General features: G+C 36.8%; 1 protein-coding gene across 1 annotated transcript in view; it reads right to left on the reverse strand.

Moving 5' to 3' along the window:
- Nucleotides 1-2,539: 2,539 nt before the first annotated feature.
- The window catches only part of TMTC2 (transmembrane O-mannosyltransferase targeting cadherins 2), a gene marked incomplete at both ends in the record, with an annotated part of 256,298 nt that continues 238,056 nt past the window's right edge, over nucleotides 2,540-20,781 (reverse strand). The window contains one exon of the mRNA XM_080638943.1: nucleotides 2,540-2,719. Coding sequence (XP_080495069.1) covers nucleotides 2,540-2,719 — 180 coding nt within the window. The remainder of the gene's footprint in view (nucleotides 2,720-20,781) is intronic.

Raw genomic sequence — 20,781 nt, forward strand, 5'->3', positions numbered from 1 at the left:
CATATTTTAAACATGTTTTAAATTTATTCCAAAAGAAGAAAGTTATCAAGCCCAGACCTATATTAAAAAAATGTATTTTCAGGGACATTCTTGTTGAATTTACGCCAGTCCTTTTTTCTTTTGTTTTTGTTTTTTTTTTTTTTTAAGAGTCAAACAAAACCAGCTATCAAGGTAAGCATGACACTGTTATCACAGGAGTGCTCCCCCTTTCCCCCTTCTGTGCAATGAATAAAAATTATTAAACAAGAATGAGTACAAGTTGAAGGAGACAAATAACATAGTGAATGGTTAAGACCAAGCCAGCAAAGTTCGATGACTGTTGAGCAAATGAAGCTGCAGGATACCACAGTTTTATATTGAGTTCAGCAATAGCAACTATCTAATTTATTTCTATACTTCTTCCAGAAAGTGAGTAAAGCAGGAGAATAAGTTCAAGCTACCACTGTATTCTGACACTGGTTTCAGTGATAAAGTAGAAATTCAGCTCTTGAACCTTCAATTTTGCTTTTCCAGCCATAACACTATTTGAGAAAAGCCTGACACACTCCACAAAACCAAACAATCTTGCCCCTCTGGCCCTTTTGGTAGGCCAGTTGTACACTTAGCAATGTATGGTATTTCAGTGAGTGAGAGCAAGGAAACACATGCTACTACAATTTTTTACTATACTGACTTTGAAACAGCTACTCCCCAATCTATTTCAATACAGATTTAAGATCCAAGTATATGATGGGGAGAATGACTAAGAAGGTAGAGTGCAACTCAAGTGTCCCCTTTCCTGTTATGTACACACACTAACCACAAAAGTTGAAAGGAAAAGCAAAAAAAAAAGAAATAGCAACACTTACAGACTGTTATGTTAATGGCAGGTAACGTTGCTGCAGTCAAGTAATAAATAAATAAATACAGCAAAGTATCCTTCTCTACAGTTTTGTTGGAATGGTGCTCAATAGTTAAAAAGCAAACCAAAAAAACCCAAAACCATTTCTTGGTAATAAAGAGATTTTAACAAAAGATCCTGGAGAAGCTTCAGTTCAAGGTGCTCTACCACTTTAACATTATCTCTACCATTATGAAAAGAACACTGAAGCAGATACCAACAGGTAATTAAATGAAATAATAGTAAATTTTCATACAAGCAATAATACTTATTCCAAAGAAAGAAAGCAGTTAACAAATGGCCTGGAAAAAAAAAAAAACTAAAGCTTCAATACACTGCAATTTAAAATAAATTATTTTAACATTTAAAAACTGAAGACTAAACCAGTAATTAGGCCAAATAATTCCGAAACAGAAATAAACTGAACCTCACCAAAAGCATATTTAGATATTAGACAGCTCTGGTGCTAGCACACGTCAGAATATAAACAGAACACTAATATTTGGTTAGAATCTAAATAGGTAATATTTTTTTAAAACACCACCACTGTGAAAAATAACTGGCAACCACCTTTACAATTTTCTCTTGAGCTACACTGTTTTAAGCATGATCTAATCCAGTCCCTTCACTTATTTGCTAGCCTCACTAATTTATAACATTCCCTTTTCTCAGAGTTGCTCATGAAGTCTCAACTGTAGCATATCTGAGCACTAATATTTTCAAATCTCACTTGGCTGAGTTACTGCAAAAATACTGTAAGGACAATCCAGTTTAAAGTTGGTCTTATCAGACAGCAATGTAGAGAGAGTCAAACACATTGCTCTATAATACCTTTTTTTTTTTCCTTAACATGAACACACTCTTCTGATATCAGGGCAAACATCAGTCTTGCTTGTATTGCTGAACCACACTTCTGGACTTTTGTGTTAGTTTATTTTTACCCCTCTACATACACAGCTAATGTAGAATATGGGTGGCTCCTTGCTCATTCTGTCTAGCACACAGCCATTTGACCGTGTATCTCAAGAAAACTGCATTAAAACTTAACAAGCTGAAATATGCATATTCTCAGCAAACAATTTTGAATGCTGTCATCTAATCACAAATGACATGTTCGGAAAAAAAATGACCATAAGAGCTGTGAAATTGGTAAGCAAGTGGTTCTAAAGTGAGATACAGCAGTATTAAGACAAACTGCAAACACACTGGATTTAGTATACATTTTAATGAGTTACAGTATCAGCAAAACACTTTAACCTACCCTTACCACTTTTACTCCCATGTGGCTTCGTGTATACTGTACAATCTTCCCTTAATACTTCTATGACAGTATACATTTCAAGCACCCACCCAAAAGTGAGCAATGTGGGATTTGCAATGATTTATCAAACATGTCAAAACACCTTCTGTCAAGTGCTACGGTTCTAAATATTTTTGTGGGGTAGCAAGTCCTTCATGAATATCTCAAAGGCTCCTTTTTCCTATTTATCTAGCAAAAAAACTTATGCCAAAAAGCAGAATAGCTTTTCTCCTAGCAGCAATTAAGACCTCTGATCCTTGCAGTCAAGTCCAATGAGTTCTGTGATCCAACAACTGCGTGGAAGTTCTAGTTTGTGGTTTTAATCGGTTTAAGATAAAAAAAGTTCAGAATTTTCATCATCATGTTTTGGATGTCTTCAAACCTTGTTTCTCCATGATATTCCACAATTTGCGAAGATTAGACTGAGTGATGACATCATCAGGTTTAAGTTGAAGAGCATGGAGGTAGTTTTCTTCAGCCTCTTTCAGTTTACCATTCAGATGGAGAATGGCTCCAAGATTCATCAGGGCAGCTGGATACTGGTACAAAAAAATGAATGGAGAAATATTAGGAATATTTTCAATTTTTCTTTTCATACAATCTTCTTCCACTTAAACAAATTACTCCCTTATGTTTGCAGACTTTTCATGGAAACAGTTTAGCAATTTAAAAAAATAGAGATAACAAGGAAAAGTTTCTGAACAGCTGCTGTATACTTTGTGCTTTAAACAGGTCAAGCTCTGGTGTCTACAGGCATAGACTTCTCTCTTTAATGAGGAAACACAGAACTCATAAAGCTTTACATGTGGTAATGTAGGCATTGCACAGTTTCCAAGAGAAAATTAAAGTGATCCAAGAGTGGATTAAAGACAGGAATTTAATTTTAATTCAACCCATTGCCAATAAAGAGTTTATAATCGTTGGGAATAGTTAACACATTGGAACTCATCCCTTTTCTCTCTTTGTCTTAATTACAACTATTTGAAGATACAATCTGTTCTCAGATTGTAAGGATGTTCAGGGGTTCTAGGATATCCATTTAGATTCAGGCTGTGGCAATTATTTCTTAATGAATGATTGAATAAAATGAACCGTGGTAGAAACATATGCTACTTTAATAAAAGTGAAAAATTCATAACAAATCCATTAAAAAGCTTCTTATGTTACTAGCAATTTTTCCATCTTTAGCTAAGACAAAACATTTCTTGTTTTTATATTTTCATCTTTAGATTATTCCATTATGAAATAATAGGATGTTCATGATAATTAAACATGCCTGATTACTGGAGTTAACAAATATTACAAGGGCAGAACAGCAGATATATGAAGCTGAAGAGAACAGTCTAACCCACCTTTTTTCAACTACCTAAGGTATTCACATGTTAGTGAGAGCACAGGAGAGGCATTTGCAAAACCAGTCCCTTTCATTTCAAAGAAACGGGAAAAAAACTACACAAAGTTCACTGCGGTCTTCCCTCTCAGGTCACTATCGTTTCCAATAAGCTTCAGGAACGCTCACTTTTGAAATCACATAGTTCTGCCTGAGAAGATAAGTGTTTCGAGGCACCACTCACTAACGATCAAAATACAATGCTCAAACGTGAACCCACATGGAAACTCAGCTTCTGACTACTGTGTGTGGGTGTTGCTATGCTTTAGAGGCCCTTCAGTGAAAATAACTTCAGGAAAATATGGTATGTAGAAGACCAATAAAAAATGCACTAGAGTTGGTCTCCCAGACTCATGAGGTAATAGGAAGTCATTAGGATAAGTAAGACTTGTTCCAACCTCTTCACTAGCAAGTTAAACTCATTACTCTTATCCTTCCGGAAAAAAAAAACAACCCACCAAAAACCTCCAAACAAACAAACAAATGCCCCAAACCCTCATAATTCTTGAATTTTTGTGTCCAAAACCTAAATTTTGTGGTGGAAACGTTCAGAAAATTCTCTAGTTTCATAAGTTTTATTTCCTACAAATATTTCTCTTTTTATTCAGCTTTCATCCTGCTTCTTTTCACTTATTAATACAAGTATCACAAAAATTCATAAAGAACTGCAACACACCATATTTTCAGAATAACTGGCTTCCAGAGTTTCAAACTTAAGCAAAAAAAAAAGAGTTCAGCCCTCCCTATTGTAAACATCATAATGCTAATACAGCAGAATGTGAAGTTGTTATTTTTAGATTTAATTTATTTTGCTTTGCCCTGACAGATTATTTCCACCACCCCTAAGTCAGTTACTTTGTTCTACTAAAAATAAAATGATACAAAAAGTCCTGCTGGATTTTATACAGTTTTCCCAATCAAATACTCTCCAAGATTTCCTCTTCAGTCATATTCTGTAGAGGGAATTAAAAGTAAGCCCATGGGATGTAATCTTTGCTATGGACTGCATACTGTCTCCATCTTTGCAATACCAGCCTCACATACTATTTCATAAATGGAATAATACACTCCTTTATTACAGATGTTCTGGGTGCTAATTGAAGTGATGTAATTGAAGAATGACTGGAAAACAGCTCCAGTGTATATGGATGACTGCCTATATATCCACACATTTTATTTATTAATTTATTTGTAGACTTAGATTATTTGAGAGAATTTTCTCAAATCATGAGTAGGATGGTCCATTCCCACTAATTGTGCTCCTTATTTGTCTCATTAGAGTTTACCAATCATACAGCTTTTTTGAAGAGCACAATAATTTGTCTTCCCACTTGTTATATAACTCTGTATATGTTTGCATCTAGACAAAGCTTACAACAGGGAAGTTAAAAAACCTTAAACCTAGAAAAAAATAAGACAGAAGTTCAAATCTGCTCAGGGCTAATTCTACAACATCCACAAACTTATTGTGTGGGAAGTAACACAGCTGTCTCACATGGCTTCCAGAATTCCTCTCAATTTCCTCCACAACCCCCTGAAAATATGATATGTGTATGGTACTAATCAAATACTCTAAAGAATGTCATACACATAAGACTATATGCCTAGCTAAGAAAACTCTTCTGTCATCATGTCTTTAATACAATATATAATTTCACTAGTCCATGCAACAAATACATCTAGAAAAAGAACCAAATCCACGCCTTTTGAATGAACTTGAAATTTTCCAATTTCTACACATCATTCCCAATTTCCTGGAGACACAACAAATTTTAGGCTGTTAATACTCTAAACAAATGTATCCTTGGACAAGGGGAACTGATAACTCATTTCAGGTACAGCTGAAAGCTTATTCCAAGTCCTGAATGTTTTAAATAAGGAAATGCATATGATTTCAGAAAGACTGCTCCCTAAGTTCCTAGGGTATCAGCCACTCCAGTATCTATGGTTTATTGTAAAAGTCACAAGAATTTTGGGTGGCTGCTAGATTACACATCATTGCCATCGCTCCCTGACAGCTATAAGTGATGGTCTGAGGACAAGACAGCAAGAGACATTTGCTACAGTTTTTCTTCACATATATTGTCTTTTATTAAAGACAGATGATAAAACTTTTCAGTATGTTAACAAAGGCAGTAGGCAGCTACCAGTGCAATACCATGGGACTTGTAGCACTGTATAACAAATGACACCACCTACTATTTCAGAGACTTGAAAGGAGAAACAGGCCTGCCTTCATTTCCTTTTGGAGACAGATGCTTTACATCAAAAAAAGCTGACTGGCATTTCTATCAGGGTTATAAATGCTGTCTTTTACGGTCTATTGGGAATTATTCCCTTTATTAGCATTTTTACCATGGTGTGCATGTTTCCTTAGTGTTTTTGAGGGAGGCTTGGGGGAGGTGTGGATAGACAGGAGGGGAGAAGAATAACAGAGTAGTTAAGGAATAACAAAATAGCAAAAGGCATGCATTTAGCTGCCTGAGGTGTTTTTGGTTTACATCAATGACAATTCTTCTAAACTTTCTAAAAATGACTTTATAAAATCCCTGCCAAAATTAAATGAGAGCCTTTGGTATGCAAAAAATTTAATCTAAATTAAAGTCCTCGCTAAAATTACAGAACTACGGAATGTCCACATAATTCAAAATAATTCTGAGTAGTATTTCCAGATTACACTGGTGTAAATGAGTACAGTACTGAATCCATAAATAGAATGAATCTTAGTGATACAGAAGATAAATTACTGGCTCCCCATGTAGCAAATGTCATATCAAAAGAACAGTCCCAAACAGAAGACAAGTTTACTCCTACATCTGCCTAAGAAGTTATGGAGAAATCAAAAATTACAAACACTTAACCTAGCTGAAAACACCTCTTCCATGTTTGGTAGATAAGTATGAACAAACAACATCCCAAACACAAGCAATGAAATCTGAAATTGTTTTCCTCAAAGTTTTGCTTACAGATGACTTCTCTGCTCAACACCACAGAGGCAGGGCAGCAGATTCTGAAAGTGCATATTTTTGCTGCTGGGGTACTTATAAGGAAAAACATGCAAATTTTTACTCCAGTAGAATCACAAGTGCAAGCCACTTCTCACTTAGCCATTTTAAAAGGTCACTGAAGAGATGTTGCCAGTATTCATCTTGCTGTTAATGAATTCCTGCAATTCATGATCTTGTAGATGTTTGAAAACAACCTCAGGACTGTTTAATGAATACTGTAATAAGCATGGCCAAACCATTAAAAACACAGAGGCTGTGTTTTATTTTAAAACAGTGCAATTAAGGACATTCCTGCTTTTAAGGGTTCCTGTTGAACAGTTCATACTTAAACATGGACAGAAAATGTATCCACATGTGAATATTTCATCCCAGTATTTTTAGTTAAATATGCATGACGAATTCAGATATTTCTCTCTGATAACTGGAGATACATTGGAGGTACAGTGACTGAGTAGTGAAGCCACAGAGTATTAGTTGTAGCATGGTGGGCTGCTTCATCTTACCAGTGACCATAAGATAATGTGCTGTCTTTCCTTTTTTATCCTCCTACAGTGATAGCAAGAATTTTGACTTGAACTTTTATTACTTGTGTTATTGCTGTAGCACAGCATAGTATTTTCTGAAGCAATCAAAATGTCAACAGCTCCTTTTTTATCGCTCAACATAACTGTGGACAACACGATCATTTCAGGGGTGGCACTTGCTTTCAAGAGACCTCACATCCAAGTAGAAACATGACCTAGGAGTTGCACCAAGATGTAAGCATACTACTTTAAAGCATGGGTGTGGGCCGTGAAGGTAAAAGGAGAGGAAGGGGGAGGGACATACAGCAAGATGGTTGCTGCCAACTGGATATTACTCTCCAGTGCAATTCATTGCCAACACTAAGTTCAGCAGTGACACACAGACTTTTTACGTGAACGACCTAGTGTTGCCAGATAAGCCAAGTATCAGTTATTCTTTCCAGAGACTCATGTTTCTAGTTGGTCCTGTACGTTATAAGGCCTCTTAAGGACTTCAGTTTGCATATATTATGTTTTGTTCCAAACAGCACATGAATCACAACTAAGACAATGATCTCAATGAAGTTGGCTAAGATGACAGGAGTAAATTGTCTAGGAACTGATAACTTGATGCAAAAAGCATTCTGGAACAAGATGACAGGATGTGTGGCAAAATAGTATGGATCAGGGAGAATAAAAAAGTATAAAATTCAGAGCTGAGAGGGATTTCCTGTGTTATCAGCCCAGAGAGCAAAGCATTCAGTGCTGCTGGAAAACAACAAAAAAAAACCCCATCATCTTTGCAAACTCTGAAAATGGAAGAATGCTCTGCATCTTTTCCTCTATGATAGTTAAGGACATCATTATTTAAATTGCAAGTCTGCTCATGAACAATTTCAATAAGCATGTTTTTGTGTTGACAGCTTTCAGCTTAAATAGTGAGGAGGGGGAATCGAGAGAAAAACATTCTCTTTTCAAGTACTAATTTGAATAAACATTGTGAAGAGCACAGTTTCCACAGTTGTATTAGTCAGAAATGGACCTGGTCTGTTGCAAAGGGAGCCTGCGTCATGATCTAATTTCCTTAAGACTGACTAACATACTTAGCTATATAAATCAAATTAACAAGTCTAGGCTCGAGGGGAGAATGGATTCTTGGATTCAGCCATCATCTTTAAGAGATCTACATTGTTAACACTGATAGAGAACAACCTTCATTATTATTTACTAACATGTCATTAAACAGAAAGAGACTTCATTTAGTACTCTATTCATATTTTGTTCACCAAACTATTATTCATATCCAGGGAAGATGAACACCCTCCCAACAAAAAAAGGAAGAAAAAAAAAAAAGAAAAAATAAAAAAAGAAACCACATAAAAATAGATTGGAAAAAAAATAGGTTTTTTTTTTTTGTTTTTTTTTTTTTTTTTTTGTTTTTTTTTTTGGATACTGTTTCTCAAGCTCAGTAACAAGTTAAGATAATATACCAAGTTAATAAGGCAGAACAGCAAAAGTTAATATGTGGCCACCTTAACAACTGATTACCCTACAGGAATGTTAGGTCATGTACATTTTTTTATATTTTAAAATTATTATTTTACATTTGGACACTCTCACCTGGACATTCAAAGCAGATGACATTTTAACTTGCCTGGTGGAAGAATAGACGTAGAAAGTATTTGCATGGATCTAATCTTACGTGCTTTCAAATGCTGGAGACTATGCTGTCTAAAACTGTAAATTACAGGATACGTGCATTTAAAACCAGAAATTTAAGGCTGAAGGAAGGGGTTTTACCTTTTTATTTATGGCTGGCAGATGTGGGAGTTTTCATTCATAAGCATACCATGAAGTTACTCAGTTTGCTTGTAGATTTAGATATCAGCATGGTTAAGGAAACCCACAGCTGTGAATCAGTGAAGAGTTCTAGACTTGGCATGGGAAGGAAGCTTCAAGAGTCTACTTTGCTTCTCAAATTATCACATCAATAGGGGACATTTTTGCATCAATGTCTAGTCAGTGGAGACTTTTTCCCTTAGCATCTTTTTCATCTTAACCTTCAGAGACTGCTCAGAGTTTTAAAACGTGGTTATCCATAACCAAACAGGCATATATAGATACATCTTACATCTTGCTGCTAAAAACCTGCCGCTGGCCTTTATATAAATTCAGAGTATATTGTTTTATATATCAGAAACAAAAGCATGCACTACAAATAGGGAACATACATTTGTTATTTCTGTGTTTCTAGAGTTTTTCTCCAATTGCCATGGATCAATTGCTTTGATTTATGCTTAAAAATCCTCTTAGTATTTGCTCTCAGTTTATACAGAAACCGCGATAGCCATTTTTGATAACATGCTTGTATTACCACAATAAAAGCTAAACAGGAACATACGTTATGAGTATTTAATATTATGGCTATATTTAAAAAAAAAAAATAAACATTTTCCAGGAGTCAGTGTTTCTAATTAAGCTTCTTAGGTTTCCAGCTCAAATGTTGTCATTAGTATATGACAGGATAACCTTATCCAATTTTCCTACCACTTTAGGATTTCATTAAAAAAATCTTCAAATGACTTATTTTTTGTTTATAGAAATTCAATTGTGCTCTGATGTCTGCAATTTGATAATTTTACTATATAGCAATGATTATGGTATAAAACATCTAACAACTTTTTTACTTTATCTAACAATGGCATGCTGCATGCTAAGTAGGAAGTCTACTCCCAGCAAGTGAGAAACTTGCTGAAAATCAATGGCATCTGTATTACCATACAAACAGAAATTGCTCAGAATCTTTCACTTACAGAATTTTGTCCTATTAAGAAAGAGTTTTTAAAAATTACATTCAATTTGTGAGTAAATGTATTTTTGCACGAACTTACTTTCTAAATTTTGGAAACCAGAAAAATAAATGGCTTTGTGTTACTGCCTAAAGATAAACCCCACCTTTAATTTAAAAGAAATGCAAAGTCTTAAAAGAAAAAGGAATATGTTCTACTTTGCCCAGCAGCACACATGCAGGGTGATAAGAATAGCTATCCATATTAACACAATCGAAACTGCCTAATCTGCTTAGAAAACTCTGATTCAAAGATTATCTGAGATTATAATCACAGAATTATACTCCCATTATATACTACTAGTATTAAAAAAAAGGGTTCATTTTTTTAATCAAATAAAACGTCATTGGAAAATAAAAATGCCTGCTGAGAGAAAAATCAAAAAATCATCATCTGTCTGGTTTGGCCCAGATACTGATCAAATAGATCAGTACCCAGAAAAGGTCGTATAGCTTTTCAAAATGCTTGTCACAAACACATGAAATAAAGCATTAGAATTTCCTTTTTTTGAGTAAAATAGCCAATTGCTGAAATTTCAGAATGAAGAAGCGCTCATTTCTGGCCTTATAATTTGGTGAAATTCTAATTAAGGAAATTTCAAAATAACAAGTTTTCCAGCTTTTTGACTCAAGAAGTTCAGATGAATGCCAAGTGTCAAACAGGGCTTTGCACCTTTGGCTGACAAGTGTAGTCAGCTGAATCAAATGCTTGAGAACCAGATTAATATTGACACTACTGCATGTTTTCCAAAACTGTTTAGGCATTTATAGTTGCAAGGTATAACTGTTAGACACATGGCACAAATGATTATGCAATTTGAAATACTTGCTCTGAGCACAAAGAATGAGAATCTTGCTAATCTGTTCAAGGTTTATATCATGCACAATCACTATTAAGACAGCTCACACAAAAAGTGTGATGTTAGAGCATTACAGAAACAAGACAGAAAACACTAGAAGATTATGAGGCACTGTAGAATGTTTTAGGATGAATTTTAGCCTTCATTCTACCTCTCCATTGACATGCTTTCTTTTTCCTACCTTGCCCTAGACAACAGAATCAATCAGTATTCCTCTATTGATAATAATTTCACTGGTAGGGAAGTACAACTGATGTCTATCAAACAAAGTGATAAAATTTCCATAATAATATGGTTTATCAATATCTGAAGGTATTTTCAAATTGGCCAAAAAATGCAACTTCAGCATGTCGAAATGCTACCAAGGCAATTTTGCAAATAAAACCTCTCTATAACTTCTTAAATAAATCACAAAACTTTTGAGAACATGTATCGTTCAAGGAAACATTTTAATTAGAGTAGACACAACCGAAAACACTTGAAAAAATCTTGCTACTAAGATTTTCTTTTCTGACATTTTTGCATATAAAACCTTAAAATATTCATGTATCAATTTTTCCTTCCCCTTTGTCCTTTTTGATCTGCCTCCTATCACTTCCATGCTTGTTCCATACTGTAAAAAAGTTATGCCTACCCTCTGTCTTTGGCTTTACTCACAAGATTATGACAGCAAGTGAGAAAAGAGGCACATGCTATCGGTCCTTTGCAAAATGCTGAATTACAGTACTCCATGTAATTCATAAGAACTCATGCTCTACTTTTTGGCAGCCAGTAACCTGCAGGTGTTCCCTATACAGCATTTAGCAATTAATTCTACAGTACATATTAAAATTACCAACTTCCAGAGTAAGATTTATTTTTGACTCTTGTAGCTTACAGATTTTAAGGCTGTCATTCTAAAATTTGGTCTTCTAATAGCAAGACTACTGGACCCTAATTGCTTGCCAGGCTTTTACAAGGTTGTGAGCTGTAAAAAAAATACTTTATGCTAGGGCAGCCTTATTTGCCACCTCTGATAAGTGACACATATTTACACTGCTTTCTATCAATATCAATAACAGCAAGACAAGTTCAGTGGTAGACCTACACAACCCACTCTGGAAGGCTGCACTTCATACTGAATATGCTGATGACTTTATCAAACAGAAGATTTCTGTATTCTTCAAACTGTGTCTTTAAGATACGGACACACAAAGCAACAGTGTGAACAATATTTCCCATTTTAAAAAGCTTTAATTAATTATTACTGAAGGCACAAGAGCACAACTAGTATTTACAGCACTAGCACCAAGAAATCGAAGTTCAATTCCTGTCTCCAAAATGTGACATCAGAAATTACTCAGTGAAACCAGACACTTGCTCCAAACTGCTCTAGAAAAACCTTCCCTGACTGGAGCAAACTACAATCCAGGGTCAACTAGAACTGCTATGCAGTTCCATGGTCAGTGGACGTCTCAGGTTAATTTGCTTTCTCATTATATATTTTCATTACACATACCACCCATTCTATATGAACAACACAGACTCCTACTGAAATTAACTGTGGGTCCAACCTACCAGGAATCTTTTTGTTAGAGCTCATTTTTTCCCTCAAATCAAAAGGTTTGCCTCCTGTGCAATTTAGAATCATAGAATCATAGAATAGTCAGGGTTGGAAAGGACCTTAAGATCATCTAGTTCCAACCCCCCTGCCATGGGCAGGGACACCCCACACTAAACCATGTCACCCAAGGCTCTGTCCAACCTGACCCTGAACACCACCAGGGATGGAGCATTCACAACTTCCTTGGGCAACCCATTCCAGTGCCTCACCACCCTTACAGTAAAGCACTTCCTCCTTATATCCAGTCTAAACTTCCCCTGTTTAAGTTTGAACCCACTACCCCTTGTCCTGTCACTACAGTCCCTAATGAAGAGTTCATCCCCAGCATCCTTATAGGCCGCCTTCAGTTACTGAAAGGCTGCTATGAGGTCTCCACGCAGCCTTCTCTTCTCCAGGCTCAACAGCCCCAACTTTCTCACCCTATCTTCATACGGGAGGTGCTCCAGTCCCCTCATCATCCTCGTGGCCCTCCTCTGGACTTGTTCCAACAGCTCATGTCCTAATTATGTTGAGGACACCAGAACTGCACACAATACTCCAAGTGAGGTCTCAGGAGAGCAGAGTAGAGGGGCAGGATCACCTCCTTCGATATGCTGGTCACGCTCCTTTTGATGCAGCCCAGGATACGGTTGGCTTCCTGAGCTGCGAGCGCACACTGCTGGCTCATGTTCATTTTAACATCGACCAACACCCCCAAGTCCTTCTCTGCAGGGCTGCTCTGAATCTCTTCTCTGCCCAACCTGTAGCCATGCCTGGGATTGCTCTGACCCAGGTGCAGGACCTTGCACTTGTCATGGTTAAACTTCATCAGGTTGGCATCAGCCCACCTCACAAGCGTGTCAAGGTCCCTCTGGATGGCATCCCTTCCCTCCGGCGTATCAACCAGCTTGGGTGTCATCAGCAAACTTGCTGAGGGCGCACTCAATCCCACTGTCCATGTCACTGACAAAGATGTTGAACAAGACTGGTCCCAACACTGATCCCTGAGGGACTCCGCTCATTACCGGTCTCCAGCCAGACATCGAGTTGATTGATCACAACTCTTTGCGTGCGGCCATCCAGCCAGTTCTTTATCCATCGAGTGGTCCACCCATCAAATTCATGTCTCTCCAATTTAGAGACAAGGATGTCATGTGGGACAGTGTCAAAGGCTTTGCACAAGTCCAGGTAGATGACGTCAACTGCTCTGCCCCTGTCCATCAGATCCGTAGCCACATCATAGAAGGCCACCAAATTGGTCAGGCAGGATTTCCCCTTAGTGAAGCCATGCTGGCTGCCACCAAGCACCTTGTTGTTTTTCATGTGCCTTAGTATGCCTTGCAGCAGAATCTGCTCCAAGATTTTGCCAGGCACAGAAGTGAGAGTGACTGATCTGTAATTCCCCGGGTCATTGAGTTTCTCTTTCTTGAAAATGGGGGTTATATTTCCCTTTTTCCAGTCGTCAGGAACTTCACCTGACTGCCATGATTTTTCAAATATGATGGCCAGTGGCTTAGCAACTTCATTCGCCAGCTCCTTCATTCCATAATCCCTGCTCAGAAAGCATTTTTTTCCCTCTAGTATGGGTAAAAAAATCCAATTTGTCAACTCATCAGCAAAAAACTCCATCAAGGCAGCTATCAGAACAGAATTTTTCAGATATAATTACTGAAAGATCACTAATCGATATTTCAAAAATGATAAAAAATGAGTCTGATAATTTAAAGTGTATTTAAATTCAATCAGGATGTGAAGAAATGAAGTAGGACTACTGAGCTACAATAAAACTCCAAGTAACTCCACCATGAATATATCAATCATTTACCCCATGGAATCTAAAAGACATACAGCAAACCTTTATGTGGAATTTAATTTAGCATTTTATTGTGGATTCTTATTTTTACTGTTGTTGTTTTATTGAAAAAAATTTCAATTTTCTTTCACACTCTAACTGTTTTCGGTGAGTTTGAAGCAGCCAGATGCTGAGGCAACTGTCACTGTTACAAACCATAATGTCAGATTAAAGTTACTTACTGATAGAGAAAGACAATCTTTACTGGAGCACCTGAAAAATTAATAAAACTGCCTCAGCTCAGTAATAGAGCTGTTCAGTAAATGAAGACATGTTTCAGAAGGGTAGATACACTTGAATGTATATTTGCTCTCTAGGAAAACTAACTGTGGTAAATAGAATCATGTAAATGCAATATACAAGCTGACCAACATGCTGTGGTTCAGAATGCCTCAACAGAAAGGGACTGTCCTTATGGGAAATGAAAAGCCACCCATCCCCTCCTCACAGCATCTTCTTTTTAGCAGACATTTGAACTCCAGACTGTAACTTTCCCAAGGGAAAAATATATTCAAACTGGTACTGAGGTTACTCTTAGACATTCCAAGAAAATTACTTCAGCCAGACACCTGCTACCCATCCCCTTCCTAGCAGTCTGCAAACATATCATTCTTCTCAGGCAGATCTCAAACCAAAACCAGGCTTATTGTGGGGTGTTTTTACTCTATTTAATTACCTATATACACCCAAAGGTGTGGGAGGTGGGGGAGAATACCAGCTGCATCAAAACCATCTTGTGAAACAGAAGTGTAAGTCCTTCAGAAGTCATGGGGGGAAAAAATGTAATACCCACAACTGAAAATCAGTCTGAGAATAAGAAATACATCAGAACTATAGATTTGGAAGAAAAATAGTAAGTTATTTATTGTAAAACATCCTAATGAGAATGTACTTTGCTGTGTTTATTTAATTACTATTAAGAACGCTTCCTTATCATTTCTAATTGCATAATAAATTCCTTGCATTGTTTCCAGAGTTAGCACTAGAATGCTCTATTAGGAAAAAACTTGCTGGATTCTCTTTTAATTGAGTTCAAACAGATGGTTTAATTTCTGAAATGCTAATCTACTGCTGTGAATTCCATATTTCATGGCACTTTATTTTTGATTGGCACTGAGGGCTACTTTTACAAGGCAAAGCCAATCTTGCTCTCTCCAGGAACTGATGCAGGCAGCATAGTACCCCCTGCAATATTCAAATCAGACTGTGAATCACAATCAAGTGCATAGGTTTACCCATGATACATCATCCTCACTTCCACAATTTCAGCAAAGAGACTGCATCTTTGCAAACTACTGCCTCCCATTATCTCAAAGCATAATGATTCCTTTTATTTAACTTAATAGTACAAACCTAGGCTGTGACTTCCTATTAATTAGTTGTGTAAACCTATTCCTTTAATTATTGAGTAAACAAACATAATAATTTAGTACAAGCAAAACTGTTGCACAGGTGTTTTCATACTGAAAAATAATATAAAATAATAAAATAAAAAAGTTATTTTTTACTAAGATGCAGATGAAAACCACTGGAATGCTAGATGAAACAAATCAGCACTAAGAGACAGGCCTAGATAACCTCACATTCTTTCTTATTTCTGCAAAAAATTTGGATGGTGGACTGATCATACCTATATATCAGATAAAGACTTCAGATCTGCGTAATGAAAATACATGTTAAAATCAGAAAAAGAAATATGAAGACATTAAGACTTCTAGACAAGTTATCTGAAGTGCAGTCCTACAAAATTTCTGAATCAAGGTCTTGACAATAAAGTAGATCAAATATTATTTGGTATGAGATTTTCTTCTCTTCAGAGGATTTCTGACCTATCGAGAATTACAGTCATCTGATGGGATCGCAAGAACAGTGTTCTGTTTCTATGTAGGTGCCTGGACAGAGAACAGAACCTGTAACTTAACACTTGGGTGATTAAATTCTTAGGAAACATCACTGCAATAATAAGAAACATGCATTGTTTTTGTGGAAGCACAGTCTTTTACCTTTTGGAGATGTAGTCACATAAACATTTCTAACACTGTGGGCAACAGAGCCTACAATGGAAAATGGGTGCATAAAGCAAAATACTCTGGGTTGGTTTTTTTTTTTCTGAAGAAAAGACTTTATTAGCAGCTTGAAGCAGCACAAGGGATTGCCACCAGACATACTTAGGACTTATGTCCTAAGTGAATAACATATGAATCAGTTTCTTTCTCTCATATGACATGTTAAGCAAAAATTACTTGTTCAACAATCCTTGGTAAGAGTAACTGATGATTTAATGCAGATCTAAAGGTTAATTAAATTAGAAGAGGAGTTAGTATATAGTTGCTTATTTCCAACATTTGTTTCCCCCCTTAAAAAAAAGCAAGTCCATACATTTTACAGTTCATGAAGATGGATGACTCAGAAAATGCATTATGCCAATAATTAGACTGTAGAAGGAGTAATATTTACAGAAAATTTGTAAACATTTTCATAGTTGAAAATGAAATGAAAAGCATTCCAAATTGCCATGACAACGAGTTTGTGGCTTACTTTACCAAGCATGTCTGGGTATGCAGCTTATGCCTGAAAAACTTTATGCTAAGAAACACTTATAGCTGCTCACAGAATTTCACTGGAGGAAATCGGGAACTACATACAGGAGAAACAGAAGCAACTCTAAACAGTCGATGCTACTGCAATGCAATAGCTAAGTTAGCAGAAGAAACTCAAATGTATTTTCATTTCAGTCATTTAGGACTTGCATAGACAAAATACTTATGTATTGATTAGGATATCAATGTGCAATCAATTATTTTAGATGGAAATAAACAGCAACATGAAGGACTTTTATTTCTATGACAAAGCTTACAAATTACACTGCGTGAGCCAATCGGTCTCACATATATGCATAGTTAAATGCTTGTATAATCAGAAGAGTACAAATCAACTCCCCATAATCTAACTTTCACAAAACTGAAGCTGAGAACTGTAATGACATGCTTTCCAGCTTTCTCCTATGCATCTTACAGAAAGATGGATTACAGTATCAAGAACCAGATTTAAGTATTCTATAATCACCGAAAAGCACGTTCAGTCTTTGCTTTTACTGAACTGCTACAATGCATGAGACAACACACATACAGTTTTCCAGGGTAAGGCTATAAATATTCACATGTATTTCCCAAAGGAAATTCAGTGTTCTCCACCCCTGAATAAATCAGTTTTCAAATTATACAACTCATCCTGATACCATGCGTCAGTATTACAGGTAAATATCCCCATTCCAATAGCCTGTGTTCTTTCTTTGTCCCCTGCTGGAGATCAGGGATGGGAAATGCTATATGGTTTCTTTTGTTTGTTTTGTCTGTTGTTTTTTTCAAGGCGGGAGGCGCTAATCTCTGCTGAAGTAGAAATACTTTAAGATTCAAAACAACAGCCTATACACAAGCCTGCCTTGAAGTTGACAACTGTATATGGCTAAAAACCTAGATATATATTTAAAATATTATGGAGGACCACGAACAAATATAATTGCAAATATAGAAATAGCTTTTTGTTCAAAAGAATAAACATGGCTTTCTCTAATTAGCTGGAGAGGGAAAACAGATCTGCCTTGCACTTAGCCCCAGATAAGAAGGATGAACCTATAGGGACCTAGAAGGGGTGAATCAACAACAACAGCAACAAAAGAAAATTGAGCTAGAGCCCAAAGTAGTTTTACAAAGCTTTCCTGTTCAGGAAGGGCAAAGAGAGTTCATGCATAGACAAACTCTTTACTTGGGGAAGTGTTGCTATTTCTGTGATAACACTGAAAAGTCTTTCTACCTGAAATGAAGGGCAGCTTGCATTCAGTTAATATTAATTTTCTTGAATTTCTCCATTCTGCACAACCATTAAGATAGGTCAGCCTTCTGCTAGGCAGGATGAAAAATGTTACAGCTATTCTGATATCAAATCTTAGAGTGTCTTTTATTACCTGTCAATGGGGAAAATCTATCCAATTTACAGTAACCCAGAAAGTGCTCTCTCATCCTTTTGAGATCAGAGAATGGTCTACTCTTTTCTCTAAGGGCATTTCACTGTCTCCTTTCCCATTGGAGCAGCACCATGCCTAAGCCTCCCACCCCTGTATTTGTCTGAAATCAAACTATTAAAAGTATGCCATCTGAAAATACAGTTCACATCAGTCATGCCTATCTTCTCATTAGGAAGTTGCAGTACCCTTTTTAGTCGCTAAAAGTCCTGCATGCTCTATAACAATTGGTTTAATCTTTAGGAAGTAATAGAGCAGGAGGAGAGGAAGAACTGGATCCTGGGAAGTTTTCTTATTCCTCACACCTTCACCAGGAGAAAAGAAAGGAGGCATTTTCAGCAGGCCAAGAGTGTTGCTGGGCTGGAAGGAATCCACTACCGTTCATATCATTGAGGTGGAAAGTTTGGCACACTTGAGAGGAAGCCTTGAACAATGTGAGGCTTAGCAGCAGCTCATGCTGGTAGTGGGAAGCTGGACAGCCCTGACACAAGACAGGAGAAGCTGGGAGCTGCTCAGAGGGCAGGCAGGCAATCAGCAAAAACTCCACCTGCCCCACAATGCCCATTTTTGTATTTTCTGTAAAGGCAGACACAATCAATGGAAGACAACTGAAGTGAATCTACCGGATGCTAACTACTTAAAAATACAGCTCTGCAGTCATTCCATGGCACTAATGAATAAAGATAAAAGATTGCCATACATTCACTACTTTGAATAGACAAGTAAACAGGAAGAAAAACATTTTAAAACAAGGATTCTCAAGCAGAAAGTGTCATGCTTTACTGGCAATAATACATGGTATAAAAATCTATAATGTACTTTCTCTAGAGGATTTTGTCCGCTTTATCCATACTATGCTCCACAAACCAGGAGTAAGATGGCAAGACACTCAGCTAGGTTTGGGTAACAGAGAATAGGTAGACCTGTCCAAAAGAGCTGCAGGAGCAAGAAACTCATCGCTGTGAGGCGTCTGCAGTATTCCTGCAACAGTGTGAGGATGACATTGGATCCAGTGAAGCATGGAACTGTGCCAGGTTTTTGTCAATTGAGGATCAGCTGCAGACAATTTAAGAATTGCTGTTCACCCATCCATTACTGCCATCAGCAGCAGAACTAACATAGCAGGAATTCCTAAAAGTTTTATGAAAATTCTCCCTGGCAATAACAGGACATGCCCTTAAAAAAGTTGGCAAAACGCATTAAAGCTGTATCCCTCACAATTATTCCTAGCCTGGTAAAGCTACACGAGGAGAAAGTGAAATGGAGAAATTTGGCATAGAAACACCTAAGCAAAAAATATATATAATAAAGCAGATCTTGGTTATATACGTTTCAAGACCAAATCCAACATCTACTTTATTTTTTAAAGATGTATGTACTATCAGAAGTATATTAATTTTCAGAGGTCCTAACATGAATAAAATCCATATATTGTGAACATTTTCCATAGGAAGGCACTGAAAGCATGTTATCTGTAAGATGGCTATGAAAATACAATCAATTATCTGGAAATCACCAGAATTCTTATTTCAGCTGTTAAACAGCTTGAGGTATAGCTTACTGTAAGATTAGAGCCTTTGCAATAAAATCTGTATTCCAGCACTGGGGGGGTGGGGTGGGAAATAAATAAAAGAAGCACTTGTAGAAACTGCTTTTTAATATGATATTGTGTTAACTGATTATATAAACCCTTCAAGTTAAGCAATGGTTTAGTAGCCCCCATCATGATTAAACTATCTAGTGGAAATTGTATTTATTTTGCTTATAGGTACATTTCTCTTTCCCCCTCATTCTATGTGTGTGTCTTTATGTATGTTGTTACAGTAAGACATTTAATCAAGCCCTTTTGAAGTGGTAGAGTGGAAACAGCTGTTTCTGACAATGTGCTGCTGACATGGGGTTTAAAGCTGTCATGAGCTCCAGACTGCAAGCAGCACTAATATGTGGTTGGGATGGTAGTGACTTGCAGGTCACGGCACCTCCTTGAGGAATGCTTCTAAGCCAATCAGCTCAAGGTGGTGGCTCAAAGTCTTAAGGCTCTGGTGAGCTCTCTTTCATTTCATACTCTTGAGGTCACACTTCAAAGTGCCCTTTCTTCTCAAAAGCCATTGGCCATATGTGGGGGTTCTAGAGCAGCTTTTTAAACATTGGTTGCTTCAAGTTCTGACTTAAAAAATTAGAAATGCAGTTCTATTATACAAATGATGTCTTAAAAGTTGAATCAAAGCTGAAGCTTAAGTCAATACCTCACATTCTTGTAAAGAATGCCAATTTAAAGAAAGTTTCTGGATGACTGATTTTTCCACAACAGGGTGGTGCCTAACAACCTGTTAAAACAATTTCCTGGTTTGTGAACATTACAAGTTGTAGGGTACCTAGAAACCATCTCTGAACACAGATTTTCCCCAGCAATACTCCCACTCAGAATAATTACTGCATAAAGGTCTTGCTGTCCAAAACACGCTATCATTCCTTCGTGCAGCTGAATTTATTAAAATTAGACTAATGTGATTAAGGCAAATCCAAGCCAACACTGT

This window comes from Psittacula echo (assembly GCF_963264785.1).
Source record: "Psittacula echo genome assembly, chromosome: 1".
Taxonomy (NCBI): domain Eukaryota; kingdom Metazoa; phylum Chordata; class Aves; order Psittaciformes; family Psittacidae; genus Psittacula; species Psittacula echo.